Source organism: Silene latifolia, chromosome 6 (assembly GCF_048544455.1).
Source record: "Silene latifolia isolate original U9 population chromosome 6, ASM4854445v1, whole genome shotgun sequence".
In the NCBI taxonomy this organism is placed as follows: domain Eukaryota; kingdom Viridiplantae; phylum Streptophyta; class Magnoliopsida; order Caryophyllales; family Caryophyllaceae; genus Silene; species Silene latifolia.
This window is the reverse complement of record NC_133531.1, coordinates 129,525,646-129,544,393: the sequence shown is the minus strand read 5'-3', so window position 1 is coordinate 129,544,393 and position 18,748 is coordinate 129,525,646. Positions and strand designations below refer to the sequence as shown.

The 18,748-nt window shown below is 40.1% G+C and overlaps 2 protein-coding genes across 2 annotated transcripts; both read right to left on the bottom strand.

Annotated features, from left to right (window-relative positions):
- Positions 1-224: 224 nt before the first annotated feature.
- LOC141588683 (uncharacterized) lies at positions 225-13,471 on the bottom strand. Its single transcript, XM_074410111.1, has 2 exons — positions 12,864-13,471; positions 225-1,032 (listed from the first exon to the last, which is right to left on the bottom strand). The coding sequence occupies exons 1-2, from the start codon at positions 13,469-13,471 to the stop codon at positions 225-227; spliced, it is 1,416 nt and encodes a 471-aa protein (XP_074266212.1).
- A 4,484-nt stretch (positions 13,472-17,955) lies between these two features.
- On the bottom strand, positions 17,956-18,462 carry LOC141588682 (uncharacterized). Its single transcript, XM_074410110.1, has one exon. The coding sequence runs from the start codon at positions 18,460-18,462 to the stop codon at positions 17,956-17,958; it is 507 nt and encodes a 168-aa protein (XP_074266211.1).
- Positions 18,463-18,748: the final 286 nt, after the last annotated feature.

The window sequence follows — 18,748 nt, the reverse complement described above, 5'->3', positions numbered from 1 at the left end:
CTCGATAGAGTACCCAGAGACTCATAAATCCGTAGTATTACATCGGGTGTTTGGTTGTGTTGTTGGGTCGGGTCGGATGCGGTGGGATCCTTTTCTCGCGCATGCTTAAACCAGGGTTAGCTTATTTTCTGTTTGTTTTTTTTTGGGGAAATGTAAGCTTTCTCATTAAAGATCATAAATCTCCAAATACAAACAATTGGAAGGCATAGTGATACTAACTTCCTTCATGACTTAACAAATGCATCTAACCAATTTTTTACATTAGCCGTTTGACACTTAGTCTGAAATTTCTTAACTCTATTACAAACATCTGTCTGAACAAATTTGACAATCTGTTCTGGATGTAACACAGCCTGTTCCACCCTGCACTTGTTTCTAGCCATCCACAGATGATATATTAGTCCTGCCAATATAACCCCAACAAATTTCTTCTGACTGAGGCTCCTGTATCGTTTATGACACCACCATTGAATGCACTCTTCATCAGGTAGTATCTCATCACACCACTCAGCAACCATACTACAACATCTCCTGCTGTACTCACACTTAAAGAATAAATGACTATGGGTTTCCTGCTGCAAACCACATAGGTAGCACAAATTCACTTGAATAATCTTCATGTTCATCAATCTATCCTGAGTAAGAAGTCTGTTATGACCCATCAACCAACTGATAAAACCATGTTTAGGAACCATCCATGTATTAAGAATCCATGGATACCATTCACAGACAGTATCCTGACCTTGTAACCATTTGTAACCCAAAGCAGTAGAGTAAAATGTAGCCACTCCAGAACCAGGCATTAGCAACTCCTTGAAAATAGATTTTATCTGACAAATCTTTCTCCATGCCCAGCTCGAATTAGAGGTTGGTTCATAATCCTTCCAATTCCTGTCTTTGATATAAATTGCGTGCACCCACTTTACCCATAAATGGTCAGCTTTAGTCTCAATCCACCATACATACTTTGCCACAGCTGCCATATTCCAAAGCATCAAGTTATGCAACCCACTCCCACCTTGTCTCTTAGGCCTGCACACACGGTCCCAAGCAACTAAAGCTGGGCTAGAACTGTCTTGATGCCCATGCCAGAGGTACTCTCGACAAATGGAGTCAATTTTTCTCAGCACAGTTTTGGGGAGAATGAAGATACGAGCCCAGTAGTTGTGAAGGGTACTAAGAACAGCCCTAATCAGAACTAACCTGTCAGCATATGAGAGATTTTTTGCCCCCAACCCTCATATCCTATTGTAGATACCTCATTTCTGCACCTCCCGGAAACCACCCGGTGATGATTGGGCCGCATGTTTGGTACGCGGAACGATTTGTGACAATTCGTAAGTTTATCGTCAAGTGATTGCTCAAACATTTATGTCTACCTCTTAATTATCATCTACGTGCCGATACGGTCGTTTTGACAGTAATTAGAGTACATTTGGAGTCCGGGTCAAAAACCGTCTTCATTTCCTAAAACCGTCAAATCCCGAGTCAAAACAATGTGCTTGTCTGCCTAAGGTTAGGATGTCATAAAATGTTGAGATTATATCTCATTTTGAGTCTCATATCACTTCATTAGGCTAAACATAAAGTTTACATTACAAAATGTGCATTTCATTTAGCTAAAATGATAACCCGACCTTTAGGCCCGTTTTACGAGGTGATAACTACTTTTTTGGGTCAGCCTATTTCACAGAAAGTTCTAGATCTTTCTTTTAGCTTTCCAACGCCACCGAAATCACCTTAATCCGAGTCTTGTAGATAAAGGTATGCCTAAAATACGACAGACTGTCAAACGCGTTTTCTACGCGCAGAGAAACCTACCCGGGAAAGGACGCAGCAGGTGCTGCGTCTCTTCCAAGGGACGCAGCACCTGCTGCGCCTTTTCCCAGGGCTTTATTTTTGTCCAAGTTTCCGTGTTTTAACCTAAGTCGGTTATTTCTGGATCTTTCCTTCCGTATCCTAGTCTTACCATAATTCCGTCGTGTGATTAGTATAAATAAGAGCTTTCGCTCCTCATATTTCTCACGCGAGTGTCCGCCCTTCTCTTCTCCCTTTGCATTCTAGACTTTGTTCTTACTTTTTGGCGTCTACGTGCTTGAACTTTCGACCACGTAAGCTCGGATCCTTCTGAGTACCAGCCTCCCCGTTTGCATGACCGACCAACTTGACCAACTACACATCAATCAACTTAATTAATTAATCGTTTTCCTCTTACGAGGGCACTTTCTTTGCATTCGCGTCGAGCATCACTAATCGATATCTTAGTCCTTCTCGTTTCGTCAACATGTAAGTCTGAGGGTGTATAATCTCTCTTTATTTATTGTATTTTATTGTATCATCGTCAATTGTAAGGTTTATGTCGAAAATACCATTAAAACCGATTTCTAAAACCATGCTTTAAAAAACTCTTTTTACGGATTTCCAGTAGATAACCGTCGAGAAAGGACGCAGCAACTGCCGCGCCTCTTCGAAGGAGCGCAGTTCCTGCTGCGCGCTTCGTGAGGTGCCAGCTTCTCGCTTCTTTCTTCTTCGTTCGTTCTCATTATTCGTCAAATCCTTTCATTTGTTTCGTTTGTTTGTTAATTCTTCACCATGATAGCATATAATTCACATGTATATTATTCATTATCATTAACATGCTTTTAATCATCACAAATCCGACTTAAATCCCAAGTAATCCAATATTCGCGGGTTTTCGTCATTAAATTCAATTCCGGGTTGTAGAAATTCAATTTGTTCATATTGAGTTTCTGTAATTCGTCTTTGATATAGTTTTCATCTGTTATTTGTCATATCTATCATGTTCGTCATTAATCCATCGTATCTAACTTAATTAATTGATTTAATTTGTTTAGTTTGTTAATATTTTTCACTCCTGTAATTAATCCATCTTATATTAAGTCGTTTAATTCTGTCTTATCCATGTTTTGCTGTTTTCACGACCCATTCATATGTTAAATAAACATGCTAATCACTTTCATCCGAGTAAATATCATGAATCGATCATTAAATTCACCAATTAACATTAACGGCTTGCAATTACGGCTTCACAGCCAGAACTGAGCCAAGGAACAGACGCGATGTTCCATTGCTGCGCTATTCCAAGGGACGCATCGATCCTACTGCTTCCAGGTTGATTTCTGTCTCTGAACTCCGTTTCTGCCTTGACCTAGTTTAATTAGTCTACGTATAATTAACTATTATCCGTATTATCACGCTAATTCCTGTTCGTTAATTTATTTGATTCTTTCTTTTATTCTTTTATTCTTTTTTTTTTTCTCAAATTATCCGTTTTAAAGGTATTTTCGACATAAATCGCCTATTCCGTTGTAATTATTGTAATTTTCGTTATTGTAATTCATAATTATTGTATTTCTTTTATCATTTGTATGTTTTCACATGTAAATTAACATTAAATCCTACTTCGACATTAATTATATGCCAATTACGTGTTTACCGACTTAGTATTAATTCTCACATGCTAGGATCAAAACTTGGATGTTGCATTGCATGCATATAGCCGACGATATATCAAGTATAGACAACTTCCCTAATCATTAGTAGAGGCCGCTATCGAGGCGGGCGGGATTAGGTGTTCGATCAAAAGAGCTTCCTAATACGTACCCTCACCCCTTACTCCAGATCTCCGTGAACACCCGTGTTCATTGGCATCCACGAGAGTCATTCTAGACATAGAATGCTAAGGGTAACGATTGCTTAGTGTTCATGTCTCTACTTTGTGTCTTGACATGACACGAGGTATTCGAACGGTTCCAATTTCCCATAAAAATTGGTGGCGACTCCATACAAAAATGCAAACGCTTGTTTCCCAAGCGCCCCCGTGGCCCATTGTCCACAGTTTGGCGACTCATGTGGGATAATACACTTACGTGTAGCCAAGGGTGAAACTTGAACAAGGTTAGGGAATAGTTTGTACAAGACAATTGTCGGTTTTCATAACTCGGTCTTCCTTGATCGTTTCATTCGGCCTTCCTAGGCCCAACCCAACCCATTCGACCAATCGTCCCGTCTAAACGGTCCTAATTCTTATTTGGGCCTAAGGATGGATAGCGATTGACGTCATCCATACCATGATGCTTACTCTTGTTTGTATCAAGGGCCTTCACTACTTGAGGAAATGGACTAAGAATCGGCCTTACTCTTGTTTGGTACGAGCCTCTCCACAGACCCCGGGTTTGATTGTTCGGTATGGCAACCCACCCTTTAAACCAAAACCCTTTTAAATTCACTCAGCATCCCGTTATAATACTTGTATAATGTTTGTACCATATGTGATCATCGCTTTCTAAACAAAACCATGGAGAAATTTTTAAAAGTCAAAACCTCTTTTAAAATGTAAATTTTCGAAAAAGGCCAAATTTAGCACAAAACCAGTCCAAACTCTGTCCGTTTATCGAGTCAAATTTCGGGCCTCAAACCCATTTCAAAAAAAAAAAAACCAAAAACGTTTTATTCAAAATATTTTCAAACCATGTAAATGTAAATATGTAAATTCAATTGGGCTAAGTTAGAGTCAAAGTTCAAACCGACTATGTCCTAGTCGGAACTCTTTCGAGTCATAAACCGTTTTCCTTTACTTTTTTGGGTCTTCAAGTCAAGTCCTAAGGCGTCACGCCGTCATTTTGGACCCCCTACCCCAATTCAGTTAGGATCTAAACACTTGAGTCACACGTCCCGAGGCTCAACACACGAGTCTCAATGGGCCTCATATTTCAGTCTAAACTACAACAGTCTTCTTAACACCTATAAGCAAACCTCGAGTCCAGAATCAACACGTGTCTTCAATCCCGTCAATAAGGTCAACTGTATAAATGTCACTCCGTCAAAGTTAACACTCGAGTCTAAAATTAAAGTCAAGCACCATGAATTCAAACACGAGAAGTCGCTCACGACATTTCACGAGTTCACAAGTCAAGTCTAGATGTGTCGTCTTATCCCTTCCTTTATTTGTTGCCTTAGTATGCGTGATCCCATGTCGAATCAAGTTGTAATGCGCGTCATTTCTGTCGAGTAGGAATCCGGCAAGTTCCGTCAGTCAGCAAGGTCACGAGGCAGATCAAGCCACAATCACCGTGTCTCTCCAAGACGTTTATGCCATGGTCCTAGAAGTTCAAGCTACAGTGGAAAATTTGAGCATTCGCATCCTCACCCTTGAAAATGGAATGGTGGAAAAGAACATGCCAACTAGGGAAACCTCTAGTCTAGGTCGTCCAAAGCTTATCTCTTGCAATAACCATCGTCCTAGAAAGCCGAAAACAGCTGAAAGGAAACCTGGGAGGCATCAAAGGGTGCTTACCGATTTAGGCATGTCTTATATCGATGCTTTGAAGAGACTTTCTGCCCAAGGCATGTTACATCCAATAGGGCCGACTCCGGATCCACCTTTGCAGAAACAGATGAACCTCTGGAAGGGCAACAAATATTGTCTATATCACCAAGGTAGAGGCCATGATATTGAAGAGTGTTTTCTCTTGAAACACACCATCGAAGATATGATCGAAGAGGGCAAGCTTCCTAAGCCACCTTCCGCCAAGAAATCCAAGAAGACCGACCCTCTTGGGTCTAATATCATTAAACATGACGAAGACTCATTCCTAGACTGTTCTCAACTCCTCGCTCCTCATGATAGTGAAGAGATCAATGTCCTCGAAGACGAAGATATACAAAATGGAATGCTCATGCTTTCCATGGCCTTCGACAACAAATTTTCCAAAATAGAGGGAGCTATTGATAGCTTAAACTCTCGGCTTTCCAACATGGAGAAACAGTTTGCCGAAATGGGTAAGAAGCTTGATGCCCAACCTTTCAAGATGAAGAATGTTCATACAAACCTTCAACCTCACAGTCCTAAGGAGAAAGCAACAAATGGACAACCTATTCTTAGTTCTTCTAATCCAAGCATCAAAATCAACAAAGTCAACCTCATGGAGCCTTTGTCAAAAAACTCCCCCAGGTCATTCACAAGTTTAGGCATACCGTATGCCCTAGCCTTAAACAAATTATCCTCTCTAGGTCTTCTTGAACCAATAGGGCCTACCCCAGATCCGGAAAGGAAGTCTAAGTTTTGGGATGGCAATTCGTATTGTCAATACCATAGAGGAAGGGGACATGACACCGAGAATTGCTACAAATTAAAGAATGTCATCCAGGATAATATCGAGAACGGCAAGTACCATGAATCGACCTTTGCTCAAGCTGACATTAAGTATGATGGGGCTAAACTCATGGAAGCCCCACCCAGAAGACCGAGACGGGCTCCTAGAGCATTCGCTAACCTTAGCATTACTTATGCGGCGGCATTACAAATGTTAGTATCACAGGGCAAATTACACCTAATCGGTCCAACTCCAGACCCTGAAAACATACTACCTAGATGGGACAGTAATGCATATTGCCAATATCATCGTGGTAGGGGACATGATATAGAAGCGTGCTTTTGTTTGAAGCATATAATCCAAGATATGATTGAAAGTGGGAAGTTGTCCCTCTCAACTTTTAACCTACAAGGTAGCTTAGGCAATCCTCATGGATATACCACTTATCAAGAAACTTTTCTTGACTGTTATCCTTCCAGTGTTCCCAATGATGAGGACGGGGTGCTCAAATGGGTGAATGCTCAAAGTCGATCTGCAAAACCATTGCTAGAAGAGTAAACGTTCAAGCGTGGGCCGATGATTACGAGTCTAGATCTGAAATCGAGTCAAAGTCCGGGTCCGAGTCCGAGTCTTAGGCTTTCTATCCTATAATTTTGTCATAGTGTCATTTCTTCATGTCCATTTTCATTTCTAGTGACAACCTGGGGGCTGTTCCACGAGTCACATGTCTTCTCATATCTATGTTAAATATATTTATTATTCATTTCAATAAAAGCACTATTTCATCCACATATTCTATCATATCTCTTCCTCTACCCTTTTCCTGTGACAACAAGAATTGGTTTGAGACATTTTTTAAAATGACAACAACACATGACAGTCAATGTGAGTGCACTTATATGATGTTCCGTTCAAAGTTGTAGAGGACCTGAAACTCCGTGTTCTTTTCTTACCTATTCCATGTCTGGCAATAGAAACCGCAACATACCCCAGTTTAGGACGAGCCTATCTCAAGAGATCCTAGGACGAATCCAGACCATTTCCCTTGTTAATGACCCATGACGGAAGGCAAGCCCATTTCTCACAATAAACAACCCGTGTTACTAAAGACCAAACCGTTTCACGCCAAAGGTGCTAGTCTGACCTAAATCCAAGGTCGAAGTTATATCAATCAAATCCAAGACGATACGAGCCATGATCAAAGACCAAAGGCTCAATCAAGAGAAATGACCAAAGATCAATATCCAAGACAAAAGAGTCAAAAGAAGAAGGCTCAATCAAGCAAGTCAAGTCAATATCCAAAGCCAAAATTATCTTTAAAAACCGGAATCAAAAATCTGAGCAAAGGCCGAGATATATTCTAGACCAAGAATCCGAGTTTGAATCAAGAACAAGTTTGAAATCAAATGCCGAAGTCTATATAGAATCGAGACATCAATGAAGATGGTTAGCTAGCAACCCTCACCTAGCCTTTCACACATCACACACCCTAAGTCCTTCTCGAGACCGTTACGGGGAGATAGTTAGGAATTTTGAGAATCCTTTCAAGCTCGTCAAGTATACCCATCCTTTAGGGCCAAGACATGGAAACTTGAACCCACGTCATTTTAACCTACCCTTTATGTGCTCGGGCTACATCAAACCAAGAGACCCCATTTCCAAGCCGCATTACAAGCCATAATCCCATCAAGCCTTAACTCCACAAAATCAAGCTTCAGAGATTTGCTCATCAAAGCCTCTTATTACCGAGCTCCACATTCCAAATATCCAATCCAGTTTCACCTTGACCCAGACACGGAGTCTTCAATACTTTGCAACCCAGGACGGGTCATACCCATATTCATCCTTAGGGTCCACTAAGTGTGCTCACATGACAAGGAAATTTTTACAAACTTAATTATACCTCTTTGGTCTATGATCAGAGGGAGTTATCTCAAATCGATTCTTCGAGTCACCAAAGGAATATACTCTCCTGACCCGTGCACTTTAAGGTCTTAACAACTAAGCTTAGGCACACACTTGAACTACGATCTGGTTTGATTTCACCTACTCAGGTGGATACGTAGGCAGTCCTTTCTTACACAAGAAGGATACAACCACAACACCCAAACAAAATTAACCAAACCTCAAAACTACGATCTGGTTTGATTTCACTTCACGTGAATACGTAGGCAGTCCTCAAGGACACAACCATCTCAACCATCACAATTTTCAACCTTCCAACCTCAATTAACATCCCTTCCACAACCAACACCTCTATACTATGGGCTCCTTATTGTCGCCCCATCTCCTTTTTTTACCAAATTCCAGAGTCATCTTCTCATCCTGGGGGCTTATCTTCCAAGATGCCACCCTTCCTTTATTCCTTTAAGTATAAGCTAGTGCTCGGTTCAGACAATGACAAAGATCTTAGATCGATTCTCCAAGTTATCGTGCCTCAAGAGGGGTCTCTTTTACAGCAAACGGTGGTGAAAGAAGTCCTAGTAGATAGACGATCCATGGCTCATGCCTTGCCTTTATATGCCTTCATCATTCTTTCAATTCTTATACCTTTGGAACTGATACGAATTGTCACCCACACTTGGCTATGGGTTGCGCATACTTAAACAAAGTCTATCAAAGTCATCCCTGTGTCGCGTCAAAACTAAGTTGGTGTCGCGTCAGTCTAAGTTAAGTCTACATTTTGCGTCACGTCCATATGAGGTTTATGTCATGTCAAGTCCTATGTCTAAAGCCCATTGAATATGCATAACGCATTACAAACGACAAACTTCTTTGAACAAGCTTTAAACGACTTTTAAAAAGAAACAACTTTTGCAAAACCTATGTGTTTCCTCATTCGAGGTCCATGTGATAATCGCTTACGTGCATATATTAGATTGTATTCTTGTGTGGCTACTAACCATGCGGTAAGTATCGAAGCGATTTTTACCAAGACCTTGCTTGTCACAACGAGCGAGTATTTCCCGACAAGTGTTTCGACACGCCTTCATTATATTTCCCCAAGCGAGAGTAAGCGGATAGACAATCTCTCTCAAGACATGGAAATAAATTCCCGATTATGTTCCCCAACGAGTTCACGACCAAGCCAGTCATTTTCTCTCGAGACATGGAGATCAACATCAACCCCAAGACTTATCGAAGTTTGTTTGAAGACTACCCAGCGATTTCTCCTCGCGGTTCCACTTTGTGTCCTCGCTACTTACAATATTTCTCGAAGACTACCCAAGCAGTTTTCTCTCGGCCAGCTTCCACTTTGTGTCCCGCTACTCGCAATTTTTCTTGTTCCCAAACCAAAGCCTCCTTCCTTAGGTTCGTAGACCCAAAGTTAGGATTCTTACCCTTAGATTCTTATATCCCAAAATGGCTTCCTTTAGGTTCGTAAACCTTTAAGCTCCCACACCAACATCCTTAGGTTCATAAACCCATAAATCCTTTTGGAGTTGTCATACCTTTTCCTTTTTCCTCAGAAAGCTTAAGCGCACGCGTTTTAAAACAAGAATTAGTAACCCAGTAGTTCCTAAACTTAACCCTAGGATCCCCATTCCTTTTAGGTTCATAAGCCTTTAAGTTCCCATACCAGCCGTCCTTTTAGGTTCGTACACCCAGGTTCACACACATAGCTTCTTTTAAGTTCCCAAACTCCCTAGAGTTCACATACTTATACCCTTTAGGATCACCTTTTTCCTTTAGGATCACATCCTTTAGGATCACATCCTTTAGGATCACCTTTTCTTAGAGTTCTTACACCCAAACTTTGGTTACCCCTTAGGTTGAACTTATATTTGGCCTCCTTCCCATCGATGCTTTCCTTTAGGGTCCCACACCCTAGCACAATCCTTATATATCTTTTAGGTTTTACCCTTAGCTCCTACGCACCCCCGGAAGCATCTCGAGAAAGAAGTCTCAGGTATGGTCTCTTCTTATGGCTGGCGAGCTTCCTTACGTAGTCTAATGGACTTTAAACGACCCTCCCCGATAGTCGACAGACTCTAAAATGTTCCCGACGACGGGTCCTTGGCTCAGACCCCTTGAGCCGCCTCGCGTCGCCATAGTCATCAGGTTGTAATCTTCGATTGACCTGATGGCTATACTTTGACTTTCGCCTTGTCCAAGCCTCAGTCAAAGTGGGGGCTCTGTAGATACCTCATTTCTGCACCTCCCGCAAACCACCCGGTGATGATTGGGCCGCATGTTTGGTACGCGGAACGATTTATGACAATTCGTAAGTTTATCGTCAAGTGATTGCTCAAACATTTATGTCTACCTCTTAATTGTCATCTACGTGCCGATACGGTCGTTTTGACAGTAATTAGAGTACATTTGGAGTCCGGGTCAAAAACCGTCTTCATTTCCTAAAACCGTCAAATCTCGAGTCAAAACAATGTGCTTGTCTACCTAAGGTTAGGATGTCATAAAATGTTGAGATTATATCTCATTTTGAGTCTCATATCACTTCATTAGGCTAAACATAAAGTTTACATTACAAAATGTGCATTTCATTTAGCTAAAATGATAACCCGACCTTTAGGCCCGTTTTACGAGGTGATAACTACTTTTTTGGGTCAGGCCTATTTCACAGAAAGTTCTAGATCTTTCTTTTAGCTTTCCAACGCCACCAAAATCACCTTAATCCGAGTCTTGTAGAGAAAGGTATGCCTAAAATACGACAGGCTGTCAAACGCGTTTTCTACGCGCAGAGAAACCTACCCGGGAAAGGACGCAGCAGGTGCTGCGCCTCTTCCAAGGGACGCAGCACCAGCTGCGCCTTTTCCTAGGGCTTTCTTTTTGTCCAAGTTTCCGTGTTTTAACCTAAGTCGGTTATTTTTGGATCTTTCCTTCCGTATCCTAGTCTTACCATAATTCCGTCGTGTGATTAGTATAAATAAGAGCTTTCGCTCCTCATATTTCTCACGCGAGTGTCCGCCCTTCTCTTCTCCCTTTGCATTCTAGACTTTGTTCTTACTTTTTGGCATCTACGTGCTTGAACTTTCGACCACGTAAGCTCGGATCCTTCTGAGTACCAGCCTCCCCGTTTGCATGACCGACCAACTTGACCAACTACACATCAATCAACTTAATTAATTAATCGTTTTCCTCTTACGAGGGCACTTTCTTTGCATTCGCGTCGAGCATCACTAATCGATATCTTAGTCCTTCTCGTTTCGTCAACATGTAAGTCTGAGGGTGTATAATCTCTCTTTATTTATTGTATTTTATTGTATCATCGTCAATTGTAAGGTTTATGTCGAAAATACCATTAAAACCGATTTCTAAAACCATGCTTTAAAAACCTCTTTTTACGGATTTCCAGTAGATAACCGTCGAGAAAGGACGCAGCAACTGCTGCGCCTCTTCGAAGGAGCGCAGTTCCTGCTGAGCCTCTTCGTGAGGCCGCGCGATTCTCGCTTCCTTTCTTCTTCGTTCGTTCTCTGTTATTCGTCAAATCCTTTCATTTGTTTCGTTTGTTTGTTAATTCTTCACCATGATAGCATATAATTCACATGTATATTATTCATTATCATTAACATGCTTTTAATCATCACAAATCCGACTTAAATCCCAAGTAATCCAAAGATTCGCGGGTTTCGTCATTAAATTCAATTCCGGGTTGTAGAAATTCAATTTGTTCATATTGAGTTTCTGTAATTCGTCTTTGATATAGTTTTCATCTGTTATTTGTCATATCTATCATGTTCGTCATTAATCCATCGTATCTAACTTAATTAATTGATTTAATTTGTTTAGTTTGTTAATATTTTTCACTCCTGTAATTAATCCATCTTATATTAAGTCGTTTAATTCTGTCTCATCCATGTTTTGCTGTTTTCACGACCCATTCATATGTTAAATAAACATGCTAATCACTTTCATCCGAGTAAATATCATGAATCGATCATTAAATTCACCAATTAACATTAACGGCTTGCAATTACGGCTTCACAGCCAGAACTGAGCCAAGGAACAGACGCAGTGTCTGCTGCGCCTATTCCAAGGGACGCAGTCCTGCTGCGCCTGTTCCAGGTTGATTTCTGTCTCTGAACTCCGTTTCTGCCTTGACCTAGTTTAATTAGTCTACGTATAATTAACTATTATCCGTATTATCACGCTAATTCCTGTTCGTTAATTTATTTGATTCTTTCTTTTATTCTTTTATTCTTTTTTTTCTCAAATTATCCGTTTTAAAGGTATTTTCGACATAAATCGCCTATTCCGTTGTAATTATTGTAATTTTCGTTATTGTAATTCATAATTATTGTATTTCTTTTATCATTTGTATGTTTTCACATGTAAATTAACATTAAATCCTACTTCGACATTAATTATATGCCAATTACGTGTTTACCGACTTAGTATTAATTCTCACATGCTAGGATCAAAACTTGGATGTTGCATTGCATGCATATAGCCGACGATATATCAAGTATAGACAACTTCCCTAATCATTAGTAGAGGCCGCTATCGAGGCGGGCGGGATTAGGTGTTCGATCAAAAGAGCTTCCTAATACGTACCCTCACCCTTACTCCAGATCTCCGTGAACACCCGTGTTCATTGGCATCCACGAGAGTCATTCTAGACATAGAATGCTAAGGGTAACGATTGCTTAGTGTTCATGTCTCTACTTTGTGTCTTGACATGACACGAGGTATTCGAACGGTTCCAATTTCCCATAAAAATTGGTGGCGACTCCATACAAAAATGCAAACGCTTGTTTCCCAAGCGCCCCCGTGGCCCATTGTCCACACCTATCCACAACATTATCAACCAACCTAGTACAATCCAGTATAGATAACCTCTTAGGTGATACAGTCACCCCCAAGTACTTAAAGGGAACAGCACCTAATTTCATGTCAGTCGCCCTTCCTATCTCATGAACCAGCCAATCATCCATACCATTGCAATAGTAATTGGATTTCCCCTTATTCATTTTCAATCCAGAAGCCTTGGAGAAAAAATTGAAGGCTTGCAACAACAACTCAATAGAAGCCCTTTCTCCTTTACAAAACAAAATCAAATCATCTGCAAAACATAAATGTGAAAGCTCAATTCTTTTGCAAAGGGAATGAAACCTGAACTTTGGATGCCTCTGGGTTACCATCAAAGTTCTGCTGAAATACTCTAGACACAAGGTGAAAATCAAGGGGGATAAAGGGTCTCCCTGCCTCAGTCCACGCTTGCCTGGGAAAAACCCAAAAACCTCCCCATTTAAAGCAATAGAGAAAGAAGGGGTGGTGATGCAATTCATGAGCAAAGTTATCATATGCTGAGGGAACTTAAGTGCTCTCAATATTTCCTCTACAAAACTCCACTCAATACTATCATACGCCTTTTGAAGATCTAACTTCATCAACATTCTGGGTGAACAACTTTTCCTCTTGTATAATCTGATGAGGTCCTGGCATATGAGTATATTCCCCACAATATCTCTCCCCTGAACAAAGGCACTTTGGGAGGGACTGACAATATCTGGGAGCACTCTACTCAACCTGTTGCAAATCACCTTGGAAACACACTTTTAAATAGTATTACAGCATGCTATAGGTCGAAACTGTAGTACTTGAAGGAAAAGTAGATCTATATACTTACATACTCATATATGTCTTAATTTAATTTGTCATAAAATTAAAGATTGATCTTATGCACGCAAACATTAAAACAAAATAAGGAAGAAACATGTTCTTACATTGTGTTTTCGGTTCAAATGGGCACAAAAGAGATCTCCTTCTCTTTTGTTCTTGAGCTTTCCTTTTGGATGAACAAAGACCCAAGTGTAGGATCTCTCCCAAGGAATTATACCCAAAGCTTACTCTTAATAAAATTAATATTATGTATATGTGGACAGCGGGCCGCCCACGGGGGCGCTTGGTGGGAAACGGGACAAGCGTTTGCATTTTGTATGGAGTCGCCACCAATTTTTATGGGAAATTGGAACCGTTCGAGTACCTCGTGCCATGTCAAGACACAAAGTAGTGACATGAACACTAAGCAATCGTTACCCTTAGCATTCTATGTCTAGAATGACTCTCGTGGATGCCAATGAACACGGGTGCTCACGGAGATCTGGAGTAAGGGGTGAGGGTACGTATTAGGAAGCTCTTTTGATCGAACACCTAATCCCGCCCGCCTCGATAGCGGCCTCTACTAATGATTAGGGAAGTTATTCGTACTCGATGTATCGTCGGCTATATGCATGCAATGCAACATCCATAGATTAATCCTAACATGTGAGAATTAATGCTAAGTCGGTTGACACGTAATTAACAAACAATTGGGTCGATGTTGGATTTATGTTCAATTACATATGAAAGCATACAAGCAATGAAAGGAATACAATAAAAGAAATACAATAATGAAAATTACATTAATTACATTGGATTAGACGATTTATGTCGAAAATACCGCTAAAACGGATAATTTGAGAAAAAGAAAATAAGAGAATAAATTAAATAAATTAACGAACAGGAATTAGAAGGTGATAATACGGATATTAGTTAATTAATACGCTTACTAATTAATTACGTCAAGGCAGAAAAGGAGTTCAGAGGCAGAACTCATCCTGAACAAAGCAGCAGATCGCGCCTGCGGAAGAGGCGCGCGCAGACGCCGCGTCTGTTTCCAAGTGTGAGTTCGGGCCGTGGCGAATCGCAAACCGTTAATGTCGATTGGTAAATTTGATGATTGATTGATAATATTTACTCGGATGAAAGTGATTAACAGATTAATTACACGTGAATGATGGTCATAAAAGCGATAAACATGAATGAGACGGATGTAAACGAATTATCTACATGATGAAGCGATGTTAATGAATGAGTCCTCTGTTGAAATCAATTAACTAGTCTAAACATGATGAATATACAACAAATATACGACAAACATGTGAATAAACAAACGAAAACTATATCAATGACGAATCCCAGAAACCCAATATGAACAAATTGAATCTCTGAAATCCGGGTTTGAATTTAATGACGAAAACCCGTAAATATGGATTATTTAGGATTTAAGTCGGACTTATGATGATTAAAACAAGTTAATGATGATGATTAATATGATACAATATATATGTGAATTACCAATGGCGATTATATCAAAGAATTAACGGACGAACAAATAACAAAACGAATTGCAGAGGACGAGGAAGAAGAAAAAAGCGAGAATCTGCGGCAGCCTCACGAAGAGGCGCAGCGAATAACGCTCCTTCAAGAGCGCGGCGATTCTTTGCGTCTTTTCTCGACGTCTGTCTACTGGAAATTCGCAAAAACAAGTTTTAACAAAGGGTTTTAGAAATCGATTTTAACGGTATTTTCGACATAAACCCTACAATGATGATACGATAAATAAAATACAATAAATAAAGAGAATTATACACCCTCAGACTTACATGTTGACGAAACGAGATGAACTAAGATATCGACTAGTGAATGCTCGACGCGAATGCAAAGAGAGTGCCCTCGTAAGAGGAAAACGATTGATTAATTAAAGTTGATTGAGTGTAGTTGGTCAAATTGGTCGGTCATGCAACGGAGAGGCTGGTACCCGGAAAGATCCGAGCTTACGTGGTCGGAAGTCCAAGCACGTAGGCGCCAATTAGTAAGAACGAAGTCTAGAATGCAAAGGGAGAAGAGAAGGGCGGACACTCGCGTGAGAAATATGAGGAACGAAAGCTCCTATTTATACTAATCACGTGACGGAATAGGGTTTCGGAGACTCTTTGGAAGTGAATCTCGGAAAGATATGAAAAAGATACGTAAATCATGCAAAGAAGGGTGCCTGGAAGAGGCGCAGCGCCATCGCATCTCTTGGAAGAGGCGCAAAGACTGCCGTTGCGTCTATTCCCGTGAGGTTTCCTCCTGTTGAAGAAAGATTTCCGCGTTTGAGTTATGGTAGGACGGAAATAATTCGATTATCTTATGAATATTACGGGATATTATTTGCCAAAAGATAAAATTTATGAAATATGGAATAGAAACATCCGGAACATTCCAGAATATTTTGACTCGGGATTTAACAGTTATCAGAAATGGAGACGGTTTTTGACCTGGACTCCGAATGTACTCTAATTACTGCCAAAACGACCGTATCAGGACGTAGATGACAACTAAGAGGTCGACATTATTATTTGAGCAAACACTTGACGATAACCTTACGAACTGTCACAAATCGTTCCGCGTATCAAACATGCGGCCCAATCATCACCGGGTGGTTTGCAGGAGGTGCAGAAATGAGGTATCTACAGTATACTAGATAATATTAATTTTGTGAAGAAAAATGACCCAAAAATGTTTGATTTTTGCTCTCAAAACCGGTTGAGAGAGAGGAGAATGGAAGGTGTTTTTCTCTTTCTAGAAACTTTTGTTTTTTTTGTGTTGAATGAATAATAATCACTAGTCAATATCTAAGTGAATATTAAGCAAAAATAAAAAGAAAAACCACAAGGGTTTTCTTCCCCAAAACCAGTTGGGAGAGGAGGTACAAAAGAGCCAATGCATGCCCTAGTTGTTCTTCACAATGAGCAATAGGCATGCAATTCAAGGCTAGTTTTAGTAGGTAATTATGTTGTTTACCACTAATAACAAAAACTTAATATTTGCCTAACCATTCTCATATTTTCGGCACATATGGATAATATGGAATCCATATTATTTTTGTCAATTTTCAATATGTTACATGTCATATGTAACATAAATTTGTCATGTATTTTTAACATATTAAAAATCAACGTATTAATAAAAATACGTCATATACAAAAATCGACTTAGTAATTCATAATTACTTGTACCAAAATATTTTACCATTTATAAATCACAACAGTTTGTATTTATAATAATTCATTCAAATTTAATTGTTTCTTTAAACAATAATTTCATCCGAGTAATGATACAATTCGATTACTCAGATCGTATCTCATTTAATCACATTTCAATGTGATACGTAAATTTTACTTCCAAAATCGTCCGTCAATTTTTCAAGTAATTTAATTAACTCGTAACGTTATACGATTAGTTAAATGATCAATTAAGAGTGTTGCCCTATAGGTATGACTTAGGGGGTCAACTGATCACCACCGTCGCACGACGACGATAATGTCAAACTCTAGTCACCAATCATTACCGATATATGTTGACCAGTTGACAAAGAAAAATTACTTCCCAATTGTATTCTTTAAAACGAGACTTAAACATGTGATCATCATGATCAACAGTCGTGATCGCATTATTGTCGGAGGACACATATTCCAACAACTGACTCAGGGATCTCCACTTTGGGCACAAGAGTAAGTATAGTATTATTGCATTGCCTAAGTAGTTGCCCTGACCTAAACACATTCTCAATCACTATAACCTCCTCGCCCCACAATGGGCCAAATCTTTGAAAAATCGATCGTTGTATCCATCGGACCAGGGGCCTTAGTCCCGGAATGGAAAAAATAGCTCTCCTAATCTCCTCCCCGATGTGTTCCATCAAAACCTCACAAAGTGATGCATTGTAAGGCATGCCCCTGACTGGACAATCTTCTTGTTCACATGAGAAACTGGCATAGAGGTGCCCAACAGAGAGATATAGTACTCCTCAAAAGCCTGTTTAATCTCCTCATTTTTAGAGCATAACTTACCCCACATGTCCTTCACCTGAAAAAGTTTATTTTTCCTCCTTCTCTTTAAATCATGGCATGAAAGACAAATGAGTTTTCATCACCATCTAAGGCCCACGAAATCTTTGCTTTCTGTGCGCAGGTAATCGATTCTAGCTGTTGCGATAGTCGACCTCTTTGGCACACTCACTCTCAGCCTGACAAATCCTCTCATTAAGAGGATCCTCTCTGAGCAAGGTTTGTTAGTGCTCCAAGGAGAGCTCGGCAACACGAGTGAGGTTCTCAATGTCACTAAACTGTTCCTTGTTCAGTGCCTTCAAATCCTTTTTCAATCTCTTGAGTTTTGTCACCACTGTAAACATGGCATTGCCCCTAACTTCAGGTCCCCAACTATTTTGAACAGTTTCCAGAAAATAAGGTGCACTAGCCCACATATTGAAATATTTAAAAGGCATCTTCCTATTATGAATGGTTTCCTCAAGGTTAATCAGGCAGGGGCAATGATCAAACAAACCTTCAAGAAGGAAGTTTGCATAGCTGCCAAGAAAGACATTCAACCATTCTTCATTAGTGAACACTCTATCAATCCTACTATACACCTTATCCCCAACTTCATGCTTATTTGTCCAAGTATAAAATGAACCACACCCCTTAAGTTCATACAAATCACAGACATGTACCAACTGTTTAAGTGGTCTAATGTCAGCCAGGGTAACAGGTGCCCCTCCAATTCTTTCATCAATGGCCATCACAGCATTGAAGTCCCCACAAGTAATCCAAGGCCCCCTAATGCTCTAATGATACTTCCTAAGTCTTTGCCATAAACTTTCTCTCTCAGCTGGTTTATTCAAGCCATAAATCATGGTTAGCCAAAATGAGATGTTCCTTCCCCTATCCATTATCCGGGCATGAATACATTGATCAGCAACCTCCTGAATGGACACCATAAACATACCAGGATCCCATATCAGCCAAATCCTACCACCTTTGTGACAGCTAGAATTAGTGCAAACAGATCAGTCCTCACATAGGCTA